Genomic DNA, 19456 nt, shown 5'->3' on the forward strand with positions numbered 1-19456 from the left:
TGGCCCTGCCCCTCTCCCTCTCCCCCGGCCCAACACTCCGGCTGGCTGCCTCTGCCCCGCCACTGCCCGGCAGGGATGGAGGTGTAGACGAGCAGCAGCATGCTCACTGACAGCGAGGAGAGGCAGCGATGAGGAAAACACCCGGAGCTGAGCAGAAATGCGGAGCGGTGCTTGGAGCGGGCTGCTGAGAGCGTGTTCGCCCCGCGATGAGACGCGGAGCTCCGGAGCGGCGGCGCGGAGCTGGACGGGACATGAGGGCAGCCTGGATCCTGGCTGTGAGCGCCCTCATCACGGCTCACACTGCCGGGGCATCCCCGCTGCTCCCAGACCCGGAGGTAAAAACACTGCCACAGGAGTTACATGGTTAAAAAGCGGAGCTTAAAGCGGCCTGTATTAGCACAGAGGTTTTATTATGTTGAAACTAAGCAGATTATGATTGAGGAAAACAAGCTCTTGTGTAAAGAGATGTGACCTGGACTTGGTCTTAAAAGCACTTTTCAACATGTTTATTTTCTCACATCACAGTTTCCTGTGTGTTTGTATGTTTGTTTTTAATCTGCTATAGAATGTTATTGTGTGTGTGATCTGACACTGCTGTATTTATATTTCAAACGTTTTGATTATTGCCCATCTTGAGCAGGACTCCCTAACAGAAGAGATGCATCTCAATGGGACCTCCCTGGTAAAAATAATTGATAAATAAAAAAAATGCTCAAGACCTCACAATAGATTGTGTCCTACTTTGTTCTGCTGATGACTTTACTCTTCGTGCAATGCTCCTAAATTCTAAAACAGCCAGTTTCATATTTCTTTTCTTTCTGTGCTTCAGATTTAATACAATGTATAAAAATCACGAAGTCTTTTTAATGACCTAGTAGGCATTTGGTTTGAGACCCACAGAAAAATAACGAGAAATGTAAAAAGAAAAGTAATCTAAATTTTTTTTGTGTGAATTTGTTTTTAGACTTTCAGACTAGTTTTCAGTGTTATTGATAATCTCTACACATCTTTGTCAATGACTTCTAAAAAAACGAATTAATATAGACTTTTACATGCACAGCCCATAATGATAAAACATGATTGCCACCCCTATCTCATCAGGAAAACTCAATCTACAACACATCTTTACATAAGGAAAATATATATTAAAGTTTATATCCTTTATGGGCTATGCATTTAAAAGTAGATTTGCTATACATAAATATTTGTTAATATAATGTATATTATACATTTATTTTTCAGAATTCATTGACAGACAAAGACAGGCTGGGAAAATCATACATGACGATGAGTCGTCTGAAAGTCCAACAACAGAAATACACATTTTAAAGAAATAATGGTTAACTTTGGAACCTTTTTATATATTTCTATATGTGGAAATAGTGTGTGTGGGACCTCAAATAATGGATTGTCCCTTTAAAATGACAACGCCATTACAACATTACCTTTTTTTCTATCAAATTAAGTTACTGATGAGATATTAGAGGAATTCCCCTGACGACTGATTTTGACACAACATTTTTATTAAAGAAACTGTCAGAACCTGAGCAAATGTGAAATAAATGTATTTATAGGCACAGACTAAATGCTGTGTGGTCTCTTTATTGTCTCGGTTAACAGTTACTGTAGCGGCCATGTTTATCCCATGTCAGTCTTATAGCTGCATATAGACACAAACAAGGGACCAAACCCACTTTAATAAGAAAAACTACTATTTTTAGTATTTTCAGTTTACAGTGTAATCGCCGCACATATTGACGACTGCACTAATTTAATTGGACAGATAGCTTTGCACGTCGTCCATAGGCTCCACATTTTCTTCTTCAAACCTGTATAAGGACCTCAAACTGCAGCATCAGTCTATTACATGTGTTCCCACAGCTTCACTCTTGTTGTTAGATGAATAAATTAAAACCCTCTGGCAGATTTCAGCATGAGTATCGGGACAAAGGGACATTATTTTGTTGCACATTCCTGTTTGCGGAAACACAGCTGTTCTCTCCTCAATTTTAATTTCCATCCCACCTTCACCACATCTGTAATCATAGCTGCTCCTTCTGTTGTCTGAACACGAAACCTGCTCCATTCACATAAAGATTGCAATATTAAACCATCAACATAACTAATCTTACACCACAATGCAACAACATCTGTTGTAATCTCCCCCTTTGGCTCATTTCTTGCTTTGCTGCATTTTATAGGTGTTCCTCTGAACTTCAGAACTACTCTTTACTCGTATGTTTACATGAAATTCTTGTGGAATAATAACTATGAATTTTCAGGGACACCCCAGGGGTGTCTTTGTCCTATGGGTGGTCTACATGAATGCATCCTTTCTTGGCAACCTGCAGCAGATGCAGATGGAAAATGGAAAATTGTCTTCACACCTTAATCATTTTTCTTTTTATTCTCACTGGGAGTTTTGCCTCTGTGGGGATTTACCCAAATGTGTTTTTATGAGAATCATGTGAGATTGATTGCTGGTCTGGGAAATCTACAGCTATTTGTCCAAAATGTGACTTTATCAACTTTAAAATGTAGGGTTTTTTTACGAAGAGGAAACTTCACAAGTATGATTTGATTTGCAGGTTTTTCTGGAGAAGTTCGGCTACCTGCACCAGGACCACCACCTCCACAATGCGGTGGAGGTGCGGTCAGCCATCCGGTAGGGGATTTTCTTCTCCTTGTTAAGCTTTTCTCAAAGATGTCATCCAAGGTCCTACAGAAGTGTGATATGATTTTAGAACTTTTTACACTCTGCCGGGTAGAGTTAGCTGGTTGATTGTGTTCACCAGGTGGGAGGGGGTGCTGCTCGCTGTGCCTCTGGGCTGTACATCAGTGCAGAGCAGTAAAACACACCCTCACCTCTGCACTGGAAAAGCTCTCCTGAACCCTCTCTGAACCATGCAGGAATTTAAAGAACCTCGCCCTCTGGCCCATATACTGACTGTACTGTAATGAAAACTGATTGGAAAAGCTTTGCTCTAGCTGGAAACGTAGACTGAGTGTTGGGTTAGTAAGCATACAGTTAGTCAGAATCCTCATCTTTCGTATCAAGCCGCTCACGCCCATTTAGAACGCTCTTTGAATTGAAGTGTGCTCTGATTGATGTATTGATGCATGTCACTGGTAATTAACTGGTAGGTAAAGAGCAGGAGGTGGAGGCTGTCCTTTATATCCCCAGGTCCTCCTCCACAGAGGCCTCCATGTTGCACCACCATCCCTGGCTCTAAACAGAGGGTCTTCATGTTTTTACATTACCTGAAGACCACCGTCTGTTCTCGTGCACGCTTGGAGAGAGGAGGGGTGTTGATTTGGTTACAATCCGCAACCTCTCAGCTAGATGGCCCTGAAGCTCATACACCGAAAATTTTTATTATAAATAGTTTTGAATAATTGATACCATGAAAGTCCAAGCTATTATTCTTCCTCCTCTTCATTGTGAACATAAACTGTATCAAAAGATGGACAACGTTTTTCCACTTCCTCCTACGATCCAGAAATTAAACCTAAACTCGCTTGAATCCCTGATCAGCTTTCAAGCATCTGGCACAACGGGCTGAGAACTCAAACATCAACATACAATAGATCTTTAATTGCTTAGAAACACAGTAAAACATCATATTGTTAAGTCACAAGAAGTATTTTAAATTCCTTGATGTCGTGATTAAAAAGCCAAATGCTTGATCAGCAAGAGCGTCACAAACAAATGTTTCATCTCTCTGCAGCGACTTCCAGTGGTTGTCCCGGCTTCCCGTCACGGGTGAACTTGACAGCGCCACCCTGAGGCAGATGAAAGAGCCCCGCTGTGGGATGTCGGACGAGGGCAGCCAGCATATCTGGGCTAAGAGAGTGAACGCCATCTTTACCGGAAAGAGGGCCGCAGCGGGGCGGCCTCAGAGCCGCAGGAAGCGCTATGCCACACAAGGTACTGTGTCTGTGAGGCGCCATGTTTGTATGTGGGTTTTTGAGTTTGTGCCTTCGAGTGTGAATGGCATCCTAACGCCTTTGTAAAGGAACAGATGAAAGTCATTGACGAGAGGTCATAAAGAGAGAACAGTTAACAGGGAGTGTCCACCTTTGTAAACTCAAGCAGTAGATGGAGCTCAGGGTGTCATTAAAGCTGGTGGAGTGTCTGATGTTGCACGTGCCTCCAGCCTCAATTACACACGTTAAGATTTCAACCTCGGTTTTGCACAATATAACATTTGTTATATTTAGCTCAGGACTTAAATGCTCGTCTAATTCAACTCACTAGAAAAAATCTTGAGGTTTCTACCAGATATCAGGGATTATCATCATTTTCTAAACGAACAAACACAGTAGTAAAAAAACATTTATCATTGAGCAGATCCCTGCAATTGGACTTTGCTAACGACAGCAGGTTTTGAAGTGTTTTAGAGCTCAGCCAGATTTCTTGCCGACTCCATGAAGAACTGTAATTGAGCACAAGTCCCGCATTTATCCTGCATGCTCTACCCTGACCCCACCCCTCACCTGAACCCTCTGGAGAGTTACCTGACAATCTCCTGCTGCCTTCTTCATATGGGAAAAGGCTGTAATGACTCGCATCTCACGTTCGGTGTTAATAAGAATCAAAATATATTAGATTATTACCTTTCCTCTTGAATGTAATTGCTATCCTGGGCAATCATGCCGCTGTGAATCCGTGATGTTTGGATTGCCAATGTAAGTTTGCACAGCCAGGAACAACACTTGAAAACCATCGCTGAAGTCCCCCATTGTTTATGCCGTGTTACTGGGAAGTAAAGTAGACATTGACGTAAAACGTGGCTCTAAGGCGGCTGTAGCCCATGAGAAAGCAAACTGTCTCTTTAAACGTTCACAAGTTGAACCAGCTCTGAACCAGCACTGGCACCCTGTTCACTTTGGTGGAAAAGGGTCAACAGTGAAGTAAAGTGGATCATCGACCATCATCAGAGCCACGCTGCTGTCGTGACTGAACACATCTCAACAGATTTCAGTGGAACCTGGTGGAAAGTGTCTAGTTTTACGTGTAGCTCCGGATCTATTAGTATCCTACTGTAGTGATAGAGGCTGAGTGTAGTATGTGTACATATGGCACCAGGAGAAGGTGGTCTGATTTCCACTCCCTCCCTCTCTACTTGTGCCTCCAGCAGCCTCATGGTGTGTGAAGCCTCCACATTCCTCCCTGTCACTGACGGGGTTGGCTAATGTTCAGGGAATGCAGTTGTGGCTGACGTTTGCCGCTCCTCTTCATGTCAGTACCTGACATGTTCCCTCTGGTAAACACATCCATAATAGTCTGACTGTATGACACTGTTTGCCGAGCCGGCCGTCCGGCTGTATCTCCGTGGCCAGATATCTCCAGCGGCTGAATGAGCGGAGGCTTCTTGCTGAGTGACTGACTGTCTGGCAGGATTACTGCCTGTTCTGGAGAAAGAAAACAACTCGCTGTCATTATTTCAGTCCCAGACATGACTCACTTGACAGGCGGCAGTATTATTACACAAAGAGCCGCGTTAATGGACGATACATTCACACCCTCTGTTCAAACCTCTTTAAGAACAGGCTTCACGTGTCCACTGGTGTAGTTCAGCAGTGTGATAACTTAACTGTGTTGTACTGCTGTGTTTGAACACAAACATCAGGTTGCTTTGTCCTGGAGAAGCCGCTGATATGTTTCTGCCTGAGGCCTGAAGACGCTAACTGAAGACTTTCATGTTTAGGGTTAGGGACATTTGAGAGAGTCTGAGTCAGAAAACCTGCATTTCTTCTAGGTAGCCTTTCATTTCAGCCAGATTCTACCAGTCAGGGCAATGCCTGTCTTCTGGTTCCTCACAGATATACTGTATCTCGACAAGTATTAGATGGACTATCAAGACATTTTGCAAAGATGATCCTTTCTCTGAACTGACATCTTCAAATGCCTTTCCTTTAACCTTTTTAAGTTTACATTTGTGGTTGTGAATAAAATGTCCTGACAACAACTCGAAGGATTTAATGAAATTAGACACAGATATTCATAATAACTTTGTTGATTCTTTAATTCCTCATCCACTGTCGTCAGCAGCATGGCAGTAGAGTCTTCTTGCCTAATTCAAGCTGCGTTAATCAATGATGGAAGTTTATATTGAACATATAACTACATTGAGAATAGGTCTCAGAGAGGTTTTAGTCATGTTTTATTTTCACGCCGGTTAGGTTAACTGGAAACTCCTGATTGCCTGATGGTGTTGTTTGTCAGAATAGTCACCTGTGATAGGCTGGTGACCTCTTGCCAATGTCAGCTGGGATTGGCTCCAACCCTCTGTGACCCTCAAAGATTAAGCGGTACAGCCAATAGGTGGATGGATCATAAATAGTATACAGTACCACCAAATGTGAAGCCGTTAATTATTTAAAACACAGAAAGTTAAATTTAATGATAAATATTATTATATTTATTGTGTGAACTTTGAACTAATGAGATGATGGGTTTGCAGAATAAGCAAAGAAAACTCTAAAAAGAGTGTTCATGTTCATGCTTGTACCTTTTTTTGGCGGGGGTGCGTGCCAACGCAAATAACTAAAGTATCGATGTGCGGCCTGACAGACGCTAAACACTAAACAAGACTTTGTGTCAGTAATTTATTTATCCATCAGGTGATCAGTCCACGTACCCATATAGTTTCACCACTTTTATTTCTGCTCTGAGGCAAACCTGTCTCATGATTAATGCTGAATTGTCTGAGCAGTTTGTCCTTGACACTGACAGCGGCTGCTAAATGGAGCCTGTGTATTCGCTCTCAGCTGTGGTGTGATGTACTTTGGTGTTAACATGGCTGCCCCCGTGCTTCATGGAAACTGAAAACAATCCTTGACTTGTGGTTGAATCTAATGGTCGGTTCCCACTGATATTTACAGAACTGACATTCCACCGCCCTCGTCCGAGATAAGTGCTATAAGCATGATAGGTGTGTGTGTGTGTGTGTGTGTGTGTGTGTGTGTGTGTGTGTGTGTGTGTGTGTGTGTGTGTGTGTGTGTGTGTGTGTGTGTGTGTGTGTGTGTGTGTGTGTGTGTGTGTGTGTTTCAGAGGTGTGCTGTTGTGGATCTATGGCCTGTCCTGCAAGCTGTTAACCACCTAATTGCCATTTTACATCACATTGGACCATTTATTGTAATTCTACACAATTTGGGCAGCGTGAACATAGAAAAGAGCTCCTTGTGTTTGCTCGGCAGAGCTGCAATGATTGGCCAGTTTGATAATCAAAACGTAACTGGCACCTATTGCGATAACTGATTTGTTTTCTAAATTCCTCAGTTCCAGCTTCTAACATGATGATTTACTATAAATACTTTACTATCAAAATGTTGGTCTGTCAGTCTCGGCACCACTTTGGGCCACACTGAAACAACTGGGCTGCTATAAAATTTAGGTTCTGACTTTTAGGACTTCAAACCCTAAACTGTATGTAAAGATGGACGACATGACAGCTCCCTAAAATTGAAGCCAATTTGTCTCGATTTCCATCAAGTAGCTTGCTGCAGTAGAGGTCATACACCCCGCCTCCTCCATATAAGTGGATGGGACATGGACCAAAGTAAAAAGTCACAGTACTCAAATAAAAGTTTCCTCAAAGATTCCTCCAAATGTGTAAGGTGGTAGTATTCATATCAGGGATATTTTGGCTTCCCATCTGGATTATTACATTACATTACATTTCATTTAGCTGACACTTTTATCCAAATGCGCCTCAGCATTCAACCATGAGGGTACAAACCCAGAACAACAAGAATCAAGAAAGTACAATTTCTTCAAAATTGGATAATGGGATGAAATGGAGACTTGTTGACCATCTATGTTGACAGTCTACTTAAAAACTATTGGAGGTAGCTGTCGCTCATGAGGAGGAGCTGGTCGTCCATGTTTCATTTCAGCCTCCTTTTAATTGCGTCATACCTGCTTTACCTTTGGCTTTGTCTCTCCTATAACTTCTGCGGCATACAACGTATGATAAAGGAAAAACACACTGCTAGCCAGTTAGCTGCTTTTAACTTCCACTGTTTGTACTGGTCTCATGTAATGGATCATGACTATTCACTGCTGTTTGCTGAGTAACGTGGAAAAACTTCAATAAAATACCTAATTCGTGAACATGATTTGCGCCTGAGTCGTGTCACGTCGATTTTCATCAGCATTGTGAAAACAACAACTCCCATGATCCCACGCTGCTTCACAATCATCAAACCAGATCTTTGTTGTTCTTTTGATTGAGAGAGCTCTGGTGGCTAAAATCGAACACACGCAGACATTGTTCAAAGTAACCTTAGCAGACAGAGACATATCTGTGTGGGTGTGTGTGTGTGTGTGTCAAACGTCCTCCTCGACACCAGAAACAAAAATCTCCCTGCCCCTCCACAAACAAAAACTGCAGCTATATCAGCTGATCTCAGTCACTTCCTCGTGTCTGTGATAAGCCACCCTCCCTACACTGTTGCTATAGAGGACATCTTGTTAATTGCTTCCACAAGGGAAGTCGTGGAATGTCTTGTGTATTGGACTTCCTGGCTTCCCCTGTCGTCCTTGGGGACCCATTACTCTGTGGTGGGCGGTCTGGGACGGAGAGAAGGCGCCTGAGCTCGGCCCTGCTGAGAATACAGATCTGCTCACACCATGTGACCACAGGCCCGATACAGTGGTTCATCTGGGAATGACACATGGAGCCTGGTGAGGGAGCGTGTTCAAGCTTCTCTTTGAGTTCAGCAGAGGAACCTGATCAATATTCAATTAAATCTAAAATCAGACTTTTACTGGAGACTGCAGGTTGTACTGACAGACATCACTGCTACAGTTACTATTACTTTGTTGAACTAATGTAAATCAGTGAAATGACTGTTATTCCCTCTACTACAACTTTAATGATCAAGGTCTCTGTTACCGTCTAATATTCCTGATAAAGAAAAATACCAAAGATCACGTTTATATAACTCAAGCTGCTGCTGAGGCACGAATTCTGTTTGTGTTTACTCACACAGAAACACACACTCATGCCAGACCCACGTCTTAATGGCTCCAGATACTCAGATATTTTCCTGTCCCTGCGGTGCCATTGAGGTCTTTTGGTTTTTCACAATATGTTGCACATACCTCCTGTTTATCGCTCTAATCTTCCACATGACTGTTTGCTTTATAATTATTTCGCTGAAAACAAACGGCATTGAAACAGCTCAAATGTGACTAAAGTGCAGTCAGACTGAGGCTGTAGACGGTAACGCAGACCTGTGCAGACCTCCCACTCACATTTGGCCTCCACGTCGGGTCCGACACACATCGACTGCAGTTTAAATATTTGGACAACTGTGAATTTGCGTGATTTATGTTGCCACTTTATGGTGAAACCTCAAATGTGAAAGTATGTGTAAATCCACGAAGCTCTTGTGTAAAAATGTAACTGCATTTGTGTCCTCTAAGTTTTTGTAGCTGTTATTCTGTATCTCACTATCTTAAACCATCTGACCCGTACAATGCTTCTTACAGTGCAGAACCCTTTTTAAGTTACGTTTTTGAGTTGTTACTCGTTGTGTTACTTTGTGTATGTGTATCGGTCAAAAACCCTGTCTCCTCAATGTTAGCAGATGGGACGGACCAAACTTATTTAAAAAGTCAAAGTACATGTTATACACGTTCGTGATGATGATGGCATTTTAAATTGTACGTATTTCTTGTCACACTGACGTACGTCTAAAGGTAAATTTGGTTGTAATCATGTGTGTTATGCCATAGATTTGTAGTGAAACGTCCTGAGTGACAGCTGAGACTGACTCACGATTGGTGGAGCATATACCGGTGGGAACTTGATTCCGCGGCTTCATCCCCTGATCGCTACTGAACAGACTCTGACTCCAAATGCATAAGATGGCAGCAGACAGTATTTTGGCTTCATTTCTGGATAGTGTGAGGAAGTGGAGATACGTCGTCCATTTTTATAAACCGTGTATGGCTACATCCTATAAGCACATGCACTCTATACCGTCCATTTCCTCTGTCTTCTTCATATTGGGATGTTGCCTTTGTATGCAAATAAGCACTTCTTTCTAAATAGTCTCATTATTTCTTTATCAATCTGTTGTCAATGTGGAAAATTTAAAGGACATGTCCATAGAATATGAATATATTTGTAACAACAACATGTTGTTTTGAGTTAAGAAATCTGAGACACTTGCAGAGATGATTGAACTCTACACAGAGTTCTGAAATCCTTATTATTTAAAATGTTTTTACCAACTCTTCCACCAGCTCAGACCTCTCCTCTCACACTCCAGCCTCTACAGCTGCGTCTCCTTAAAGCTCCATATTATCTAATGATTGTTTCCTGCGAGGCGGCCTCTCCGCCTGTCTGCTTGTTGTGGATGTGTGCCGCCTGTTTCACCGCCTGTGTGTGTGTGTTTGTCGTTGTTTCCTGATTGCAGCATTGTGTAATCGTGTGTATATATATATATGAAGAGATTAGAGTCGTGTAAAATTAAAACGTTTGAGTTTAATTCCCCCTCTTCGCTCTGTCCCCGAAAACAAATGTGAGATTCTGAAGTTTGCGACACGTGATTACGACTAAGCTGAGAAACCGCACACACATTTTGAAATAAACAGTTTAGTCAAGCATGTACTCAGATGGCTGTATAGTTTACCCAGCTGCGCACTAACATGGGTGACGTCCTGTCATTTGGCTCGGGCCTGATGGATGTAATGAGGGTCTACTTCATCTGCTGTTTGGACTTATAAGACAGGATATGTAAGAAGTAAACACATAACTACTCCAGTGGGTAATAAAGACCACAACTGTTTGGAGAACAAACGATAACAAAATGATAATTTATGTGACAAACACGATATAAATACAGAGCATGGATTCAAACCAGGCTGCATAAAAAACCCAGGCCTGCAACCAATCATATTTTATTTTGCACATTACTCTCTTGGCAATTTGTTGCACCCATAAAATGAAAGAAAATGGCAAAAAATTCTATAACTTACAACTTAATTGTTTGTTTTGACACATTACAACAAAGATTTTTATTACCTGACAAATTGACAATAACCTATAAACGTAAATTTTCTGAAGTAGTTTAGACCGATTAAATCATTTAATTCAGTTCACTGTTTCCACCTATTGGTTAATAAGTTGATTGAAATAACACGCAGCTCAAAGGCTTCTTTACGGTTCCCTCTTTGGGTTACTACCTCTGCCATGACTCACGCACTCACTCACCAACATCGAGGAAATGACATGTTTACAACTTTGTAACGTGCAGGATGGATGAACTCACTGTGAAAACCTCATATTATCTTCAGCTGAACATTAGACAAGTCCAGTACTTTGGGTTTATCCTTCATCGATCAGTTTTTATGTAATACTTTATTATTATTATTATTATTATTATTATTATTATTATTATTATTATTATTATTATTATTATTATTATTATTATATAGTATTTGGACAATAAATACATTATGTTTCATAGATGAATAGTTGGAATATTGTTGCAGGGTTTTTCTTGTAAGTTTCTGGTGATTTCAATGTATTTGCAGTTCCTCTGACAGTTTTGATTCACAGTTTGTGATAACTAAGATGTTGACCTTCATGTCTCATATCTGTGTGTGTGTGACCTGCAGTGGAGAAGTGGTACAAGCGTCACCTGACCTATCAGATCGTGAACTGGCCTCGCCATCTGTCTCTGGGCTCTGTGCAGCTGGTGGTGCGCGCAGCGTTCCAGCTGTGGAGCAACGTGTCGGGCCTGGTCTTCCAGGAGGCCCCCGAGGGACCCGCAGACATCCGGCTGGCGTTTTACGAGGGCGACCACAACGACGGGGCCAGCAACGCCTTCGATGGACCAGGTCAGGGTCACACACACCACACACAGATTCACATCATCACAGATCAATCTCTCCGGTCGTGTTGATTTTAGATAGATAGATGTGAGTGTGACGATTGTTGTGTGACACAAGATCAGTTGTGACCTTGTGTGTGTAATTTGTTCTCAGATCTTGAACCTTGAGACTTCCTGAATAAATAAAGCTTCTGTTTGTGTACACACAGTAATCTGATTACTATGAATTATCAGATTAAAGCAATACTTTGATTACATGCTGTGCTACAACCTGAATTGCTCCATGCCTATTTGGTCCTCCGCTCCGACCCTCAGGTGGAACGCTGGCTCACGCCTTCCTGCCCCGCCGTGGTGAAGCTCACTTCGACATGGCAGAGAGGTGGACGCTGAACGGACACAAGGGACACAACCTGTTCATGGTGACCGCCCACGAGATCGGACACACCCTGGGGCTGGAGCACTCCCCGGTGCGACACGCTCTGATGTCACCGTACTACAGGAAACTCGGACGCAATCTGGTGCCGAGCTGGGACGACATCATCGCGGTGCAGCAGCTGTACGGTGAGTGGACGGTACCTTTCATGGTGATCTGTACAAACCACATGTGTCCTAGTGTGTTACACACTCCTGGACCAGCAGAGTTCAAAATGGATTACTTTAAACTCTTCTCCAGATCCAAGGAGACTGTTTCCTTTGTGAAATAGAAAGTGCATGTTCCTGAGGTCAGGACGAGTGTTAAACATCACACCTCCACAGAGATATTTAAAGTCTGAGTGGTGGACAGATGACAAACGCCTCCCTGTCTGACCCAGGACCATTTAAAGATGGTGAAAAGAGGCTGCAGTTTAGAGCTATTATCAGAATACACAGAACCAATTACATGAAATAGTAACTTGTTATGAATCCAGACTGTCTTTGAAGAAACACAGAAGTACAGTAATCTCTCCTCTGCTCTGTGGCCCATTAAATCCACAGTCATGGCACCGAGCTGTGAAAAGGCCTGAGAGGAAGCGTCCAAAGGCCACAGCTGCACACACAGAAGGAGAATAAGTAGAATGGCAGAGTCTGTCGAGAGCTAAAACACATCATTAAAACCTGGACATGAGTAGAATAAAGCCAACGTCTTTCCAGCAACACTTTCAAAGCTCCTGTGAAATAAAGCTCATGGTTATGAATGTGATTCAAAGTCCATAGCAAAGAACAGAAATCATTCTGCAGTCACTTTTAGTTTCATTGTTTTCTTGAAAAAAATTGAAAAACATCAGTGGCCCTGAACTGCATTTCATAACAGCAAATAAGAAAACACAACAGCAAATCACAAAACGAAATGACAAATAATAAAACACATAGGTGAAAAAGAAACGACAACAGCAAATAGGAAAACACAACAAATCACAAAACAGCAAAGAGGTAGGCTCCTGCTATCGACAACGCTCGTCTCTGATTGGACGGACGTACTGTTTTGTGTCTTCCTAGTTGCTGTTGTGTTTTACACGTCAGGGCCTCTGTGAAAACATGAAATCACAAAGAGTGTTTGTTGAGTTTTTCCTCGACAGCAGAAGATTTATCAGTTTCAGTTCTGTAGCTGCTGGGAGAAGTGGGTTTGACCATGAAAATAACACACACACACACACACACACACACACACACACACACACACACACACACACACACACACACACACACACACACACACACACACACACACACCTACACACAGTAGCCTATCTTTAATATAATTATTATCTGTTGTCTCAGTGCTACACGTACAGTGTTTACCTGGGGGTGCCTTGTGTCAGATGACTGTTGCAGAGTGTGGGAGCGTTCCACACGTCTTTGTGTGATGACAAATGCAACAGTTTCTGTTGACTGTGAGTGTGTGAGTGTGAGTGTGAGTGTGAGTGTGTGTGTGTGTGTGTGTGTGTGTGTGTGTGTGTGTGTGTGTGTGTGTGTGTGTGTGTGTGTGTGTGTGTGTGTGTGTGTTATTTTCTGGCATGTGTGAGGCAGGTTTCCACATGTGCCTCAGTTAAGCTCTCCTATTGCTCGTGTTTTTCTCTCATGCAGTTGCACAAGAACATGTCTTTTGAATCTGTTTGCACTGTAAGTAGCTTCTTAACCACCTGACATCCTCTGTGACGGTGCATAGCTCTGATTCTAGTGTGCGACCACAATGCATGAAGTACTTTCCCTGCCGTGACCGTGAGGTGCAGCTGTACAGGTGCAGCAGAGGGACGGTCTGTGTCTTCTCTGAGAACGTTTCTATGGCTGCAGGACAGTCTCAAGATCATCTGGATGATTCAACTCAAAACCTGATATCCAGCTCGACAGGAGCTTGTGGACAGGTCTCGTCTTTTCTGTCAGATTTCTGAGGAGCCCCACCCGCTCAGCCTCCGGAAACTTCCTGGCCTCAGCTTCCTAAAATGGTATTTGTCAGCCTTGTGTCCTCAGAGCTGGACTGACCCCCCCGCTGTCTCAGCCGAGCCACCTCTAACACACACATCTTATTTTTCAGTTCAGTTAAACGGGTTAGGGTTAGGGGGGATTTAAAGTATCTGGCACTACAGAGCAGCAATTAAAAACGCTTTTGTGTTTTGCTTGCTGAACCTGACAACTTGTTTTGATTGCTTCACAAAAAGTTCATCCAGGATTCTTCAGCTGATGACGCTCAGGTGGAGTTAAGCAGAGTGCGGCCTGCTTTTCTCCTGTTCGCTTATCGACCTGATTTCCCCTCGCGGCAGGCGCTTCTTCAGCTGCTCCCGTGTAAATGTCAAACAGTTCCAGAGACAGACATGGACAAGAACCACGGCTGACAGAACTGCAGGCACCGCGAAAACACTACATCTGCTCAAAGATATGAGCTGTAGGCAGTGTGTGTGTGTGTGTGTGCGTGTGTGTGTGCGTGCGTGCGTGCGTGTGCGTGTGTGTGTGTGAGAACCATCCCTAGTGTTGGCATTGTGATCTGAGGCAGCTGGAACATGTCTGCCTCCAGACATGATCTGATTTGCTCAGTAATGAGAAACATGAAAACCCTGGAAGCTCAACACGTTACAGAACACGCATGAAGAGTTTCTGGCTTATAGATATTTCTCTACCTTATAAAACGAAGTATGTTCAGGGAGTTTAGTGTTGTGGAAGTGTTAAGACCCTTAGGTACAAGAACAGTAGTACACTGTAACTTACAGTAGTACACTTTACCTTTAAGGACACTTGGAGAGTGCATAACCCTGCCAAGGCTGAAACAACCATATTGCAGATACACGTTTTGAGATTATCCAGATCCGTACCAAATTTCGCCACCTGATCATAGATATTAACACCCGACACATTCCAAATACCAACTGAAAGACACACAGGCAGCCTCCTGTATCACTGGTGAATGTAAACTGAATGTAAACAGAGAATAAGGAGGGAGGTTTTGTTTGAGAGAAGTCAAACATTAAGCTCTTATCTAACTGCTTCTCTACACACACACACACACACACACACACACACACACACACACACACACACACACACACACACACACACACACACACACACACACACACTGTGGTCTGTATAGCCAGTTTTCCTCTGCTTCTTGGGTGAGCTGATTTTATCCACCTCCTACACAAATGTTTGTTCAGCTCCTTGACTCACGAAACAACGCGTCTTCCTATGCATCAGAGTTTCCTGCTTTTCCTTTTGTTCTGCTTTTGACTGTGTTTCATTCTTCTCGTCTCATGTGCCAGGATTCTGTCCGAAACCGACATATAAATCCGTAAATACATGAGCGCAATGTTGTTGTGGTGCTTGAAGTTTTAACAGGTTTAAGGTTCCTGTGTGTGCTCGCTCCGAATCCTTTGTTAATTTCCTGCACTGTTTGTCGTCAACCATCAGTTTGCATCAGCACAGCCACATCCTGAAAAGCTCCATTTAAATGTTCACATTTTCCTGCTTAGGCAGAAGTCTCCACTGTTTGTCTTGTAATTTATTCCCATGCTGATCAGTTAAGTAAATACTTCGATTGCTTTTTGCATACAGGACTGTCTATTTGTTTAAATAACAACCGCTATGATAACACCACTCCTGTTTGACTTGTCTGAGGCCTTTTCGTTTCATCGTTGCGTTTCTTTGTCTTCCCCTCAGGTAAGCCGTCAGGTGAGCGCCCGGTGAGGCTGCCGGGTCAGGTCCTGCACGCCGCCCTGCAGCAGTGGGAGTTCACCGAGCTTCACAACAGGCACAAGACCACAGAGCAGCCTCTCTACTGCCAGGGCGTCTTCGATGCCATCACCATGGGTACGCTTCCAGATTAAACATCATTGGTGTTATAATAATAATATAGTTTTTGTTTGTTTTATTTTATGTTTATTCAGCAGCCTTGTGACCATATGTAATAATGTATTTGAACACTGAGTGGAGCATCATCAAAGGAAGTGTCTATAGGAAAGCTCCAGGTGAGACGTAGCAGGCCTGTGTGGTTACATGGTGTTGAATTGAATTAGCTAATAGAAACTGGACTGCCTCTTATGTGTGAAGGTGAAAACAACAAACATGATGATGATGAACAACATTAACAGTTATGATGTAAATAAATGGGACACAGTGCTCAAAGAAAACTACACATTGTTTTATTGTTGGAGCCCAGAACAAGCGTCCGAACAGGTTCTCCTCTTACACTATGTATTATGTTTGACTAGAGGATTATACATAAGAAAAGAAGATTCAACCACATCCTTCATGGCTGCGCTGACTGATGTAAAACCAAATCTGAAAAACAAAAGTAAAACCTGCAGAAACAGAGAATTCTGTGAATCTTTTAAAAACTGGTGTACGAAGCCATTTTGAACATTTTCTCAACTGCATTGTAAAACTAGATTGTCACTCAGTTGAGTCCATACCTCCATCAAGGCCCAGGGCTGATGAAACCAGGTATAAATTCACTAGATCAGCATTTTTGCTAATTGCGCACAATCATAAATGTCAGTCCCCTAAAGATCCATGAATTATTCTCTGAGAAATCAACCAAAATGTTGAAAACGCCCGATCTCGCAATGTTACAGAAAGTAAAAAAGAAATTCTTGGATCCACCCCTTGATCTGGATCCACACCAAAATGTAATGGATTCTTCCTTGGGTCATGCCGCACCCTTCCACAGAATTTCCCAGAAATCAGTCGAGTATTGTTTGCGTAAGCCTGCTAAATCACAAACAAACACAGACGAAAATAAAACCTCCTTGGCAGAGGGGATCGTGATGATGAAAACAATGAGATGCAGTTGAAATCTCATTAAAAAGCCTGGTTGACCTCAAAGAAGATAATTTTTTATCAAATCTGCTACACAGTCAATCTACACATTAATTTAACCTTTGTGATATTTTGTATGTGCATCCAGACCAGAATGGCACGGTGCTGGTGTTTCGGGCCGGCGTGTACTGGACGGTGTCGGCTGAAGGCAGCGTGAGCAGCCCGCTGCCCCTCCGTCAGCGCTGGCCTGACCTCCCTCCCGCCATCGAGGCCGCTGCCTTCTCCCCACTGGACTCCAAGTGGTATTTTTTCAAAGGTGCTGCTTCACTGAGCTCATTGATGCCACTCACACTTCCTTTTAAAGACATCCTCTCTAACCAAACTCCATGCATTTGTTAAAGCCCAAAATAGATTCTTACTGTGGCTTTTTGAGTAGGAAAGAGCTATTTAAAGACATTATACTGCACCTCAGCCTCAGCTGTAATTGTTTAAGGAGTTTCACCTTTGTGCTAAAGGCTAATACTGGAGGTTTCACCAAGATTAACTTTCCCATTGAAAACCAAAAGCGGTTTTCTGAATTCACTTATCTGCTAAATGTAAAAGCCTCTCCTGAGGCATTGTTTACTCTCCATAAATCATCTCCAGCTTCCTCTCCATCATGTGTTGTCTGAGAGTTGAAGGACACACTGCTGACAAGTTATTGTCTCAAGCAGCAGACTGCATTTCTCAAAACACTGAGCCATCTGTCCTTTGTCAGGGTCATTTTTATTTTTAAAATAACTGATCTTGGTGTAAGTGTCATAAAAGGGGAAAATGACAAAGTGAATTTGTGCTGCGTGTTTTGTGTTAATGGATGTTGTTTTTTGGGTTATTAGGGCCCGAGCACCGAACGGTGGGAGGCCCTATTGAAATTGTAAGGATTTTTCTTATTATTATTTCCCTTTTTGGGCTTTTTCAGGGCCTAGACATGCTCAAATTCCGACCAAAGTTTGCAGGAAATTCAAAATCCCCAAAATTAATTATATTCTGGAGTAATTTGAAATGGGCGTGGCAAAACAGCGCCGCCTACGGAAAAGCCCCTCAGTTAGCTTTCACCGATCCTCACGAAAATGAGGACAGTTGTGTATCATAACCAGATGCACAAAAAAGTCTCTCAGTGCATTATGAAAAAGGCAACAGGAAGTCGACCATTTTGGATTTAGTGGTCAATTTGGCCATTTCCCACATTTTTACTTTGACGAACTTGTCCCAGGGATTTCATCAGATCAACTTCAAATTGAGGTGAATGTCATCTCAACAAGATGGAGATATAAACTACCTCGAATTCCGCGTTTTCCTCACACGGTGTGACCGTGGCGTGGCATCAAAGTTTGATTACACGCCATCAAAACATGAGGTTCTGTATCTCTGACATATTTGTTCCAATCGAGTTCCAAACTAGACATGTAAGAGTCCCCGTCTGGTGACATCTACACAGAAATCTTGACTTAAAATCACAGCGCCACCTGCTGGCTACAGGAAGTGACATGTTTTTACTTTGATGAACTGCTCCTGGCTGCTTTACAATATACAGCTCAAAAGAGCTCAGTCAAGTCATTGGATCATGGTCAGAATTGTGACATTTCCTCAAACCGTGTAAACATTGAGGTGCGGCGAAGGTTCATCCTTCGCCAAAGGAGACGATGTTGTCATAACTCCAGTGTGCATTGTCCTATCACCGCCAAAGCTCTATGTGTCAATATACACCTCAGTGTCAGAGCGCCACCTACTGATTTGCCATGAAACAGGAAGTACTTTGTAAATCCACTCTGCATTATCGAACCGGCTCCGAACTACTGACCTATGATCACAATCCTGACCTGAACACATCCATATATTAATATTAGTTCAGGGTCATAGCGCCACCTACGTTACGTTACTTTACGTAACTTTTCGTTACTTTTAGTTACTTTAGTTACTTTTCGTTACTTTTCGTTACTTTTAGTTACTTTTCGTTACTTTGTAACTTTTCGTTACTGTTAGTTACTTTTCGTTACTTTGTTACTTTTCGTTACTTTGTTACTTTTCGTTACTTTCGTACTTTTAGTTACTTTTGTACTTTTAGTTACTTTTTAGTTACTTTTGTACTTTTAGTTACTTTTTAGTTACTTTTGTACTTTTAGTTACTTTTGTACTTTTAGTTACTTTTTAGTTACTTTTGTACTTTTAGTTACTTTTTAGTTACTTTCGTACTTTTAGTTACTTTTGTACTTTTTAGTTACTTTTGTACTTTTAGTTACTTTTTAGTTACTTTTGTACTTTTAGTTACTTTTGTACTTTTAGTTACTTTTTAGTTACTTTCGTACTTTTAGTTACTTTTTAGTTACTTTTGTACTTT

General features: G+C 42.3%; 1 protein-coding gene across 1 annotated transcript in view; it reads left to right on the forward strand.

The window, feature by feature from the left end:
* The window catches only part of mmp28 (matrix metallopeptidase 28), a 22686-nt gene continuing 3230 nt past the window's right edge, over positions 1-19456 (forward strand). Inside the window, exons 1-7 of the mRNA XM_034604477.1 lie at positions 1-335; positions 2589-2665; positions 3729-3928; positions 11639-11860; positions 12169-12414; positions 15982-16131; positions 17228-17395. Of these exons, the coding sequence (XP_034460368.1) occupies positions 207-335; positions 2589-2665; positions 3729-3928; positions 11639-11860; positions 12169-12414; positions 15982-16131; positions 17228-17395 (1192 nt within the window). The 5' untranslated portion in view covers positions 1-206. The remainder of the gene's footprint in view (positions 336-2588; positions 2666-3728; positions 3929-11638; positions 11861-12168; positions 12415-15981; positions 16132-17227; positions 17396-19456) is intronic.

Source organism: Hippoglossus hippoglossus, chromosome 13 (genome assembly GCF_009819705.1).
Source record: "Hippoglossus hippoglossus isolate fHipHip1 chromosome 13, fHipHip1.pri, whole genome shotgun sequence".
NCBI lineage: Eukaryota > Metazoa > Chordata > Actinopteri > Pleuronectiformes > Pleuronectidae > Hippoglossus > Hippoglossus hippoglossus.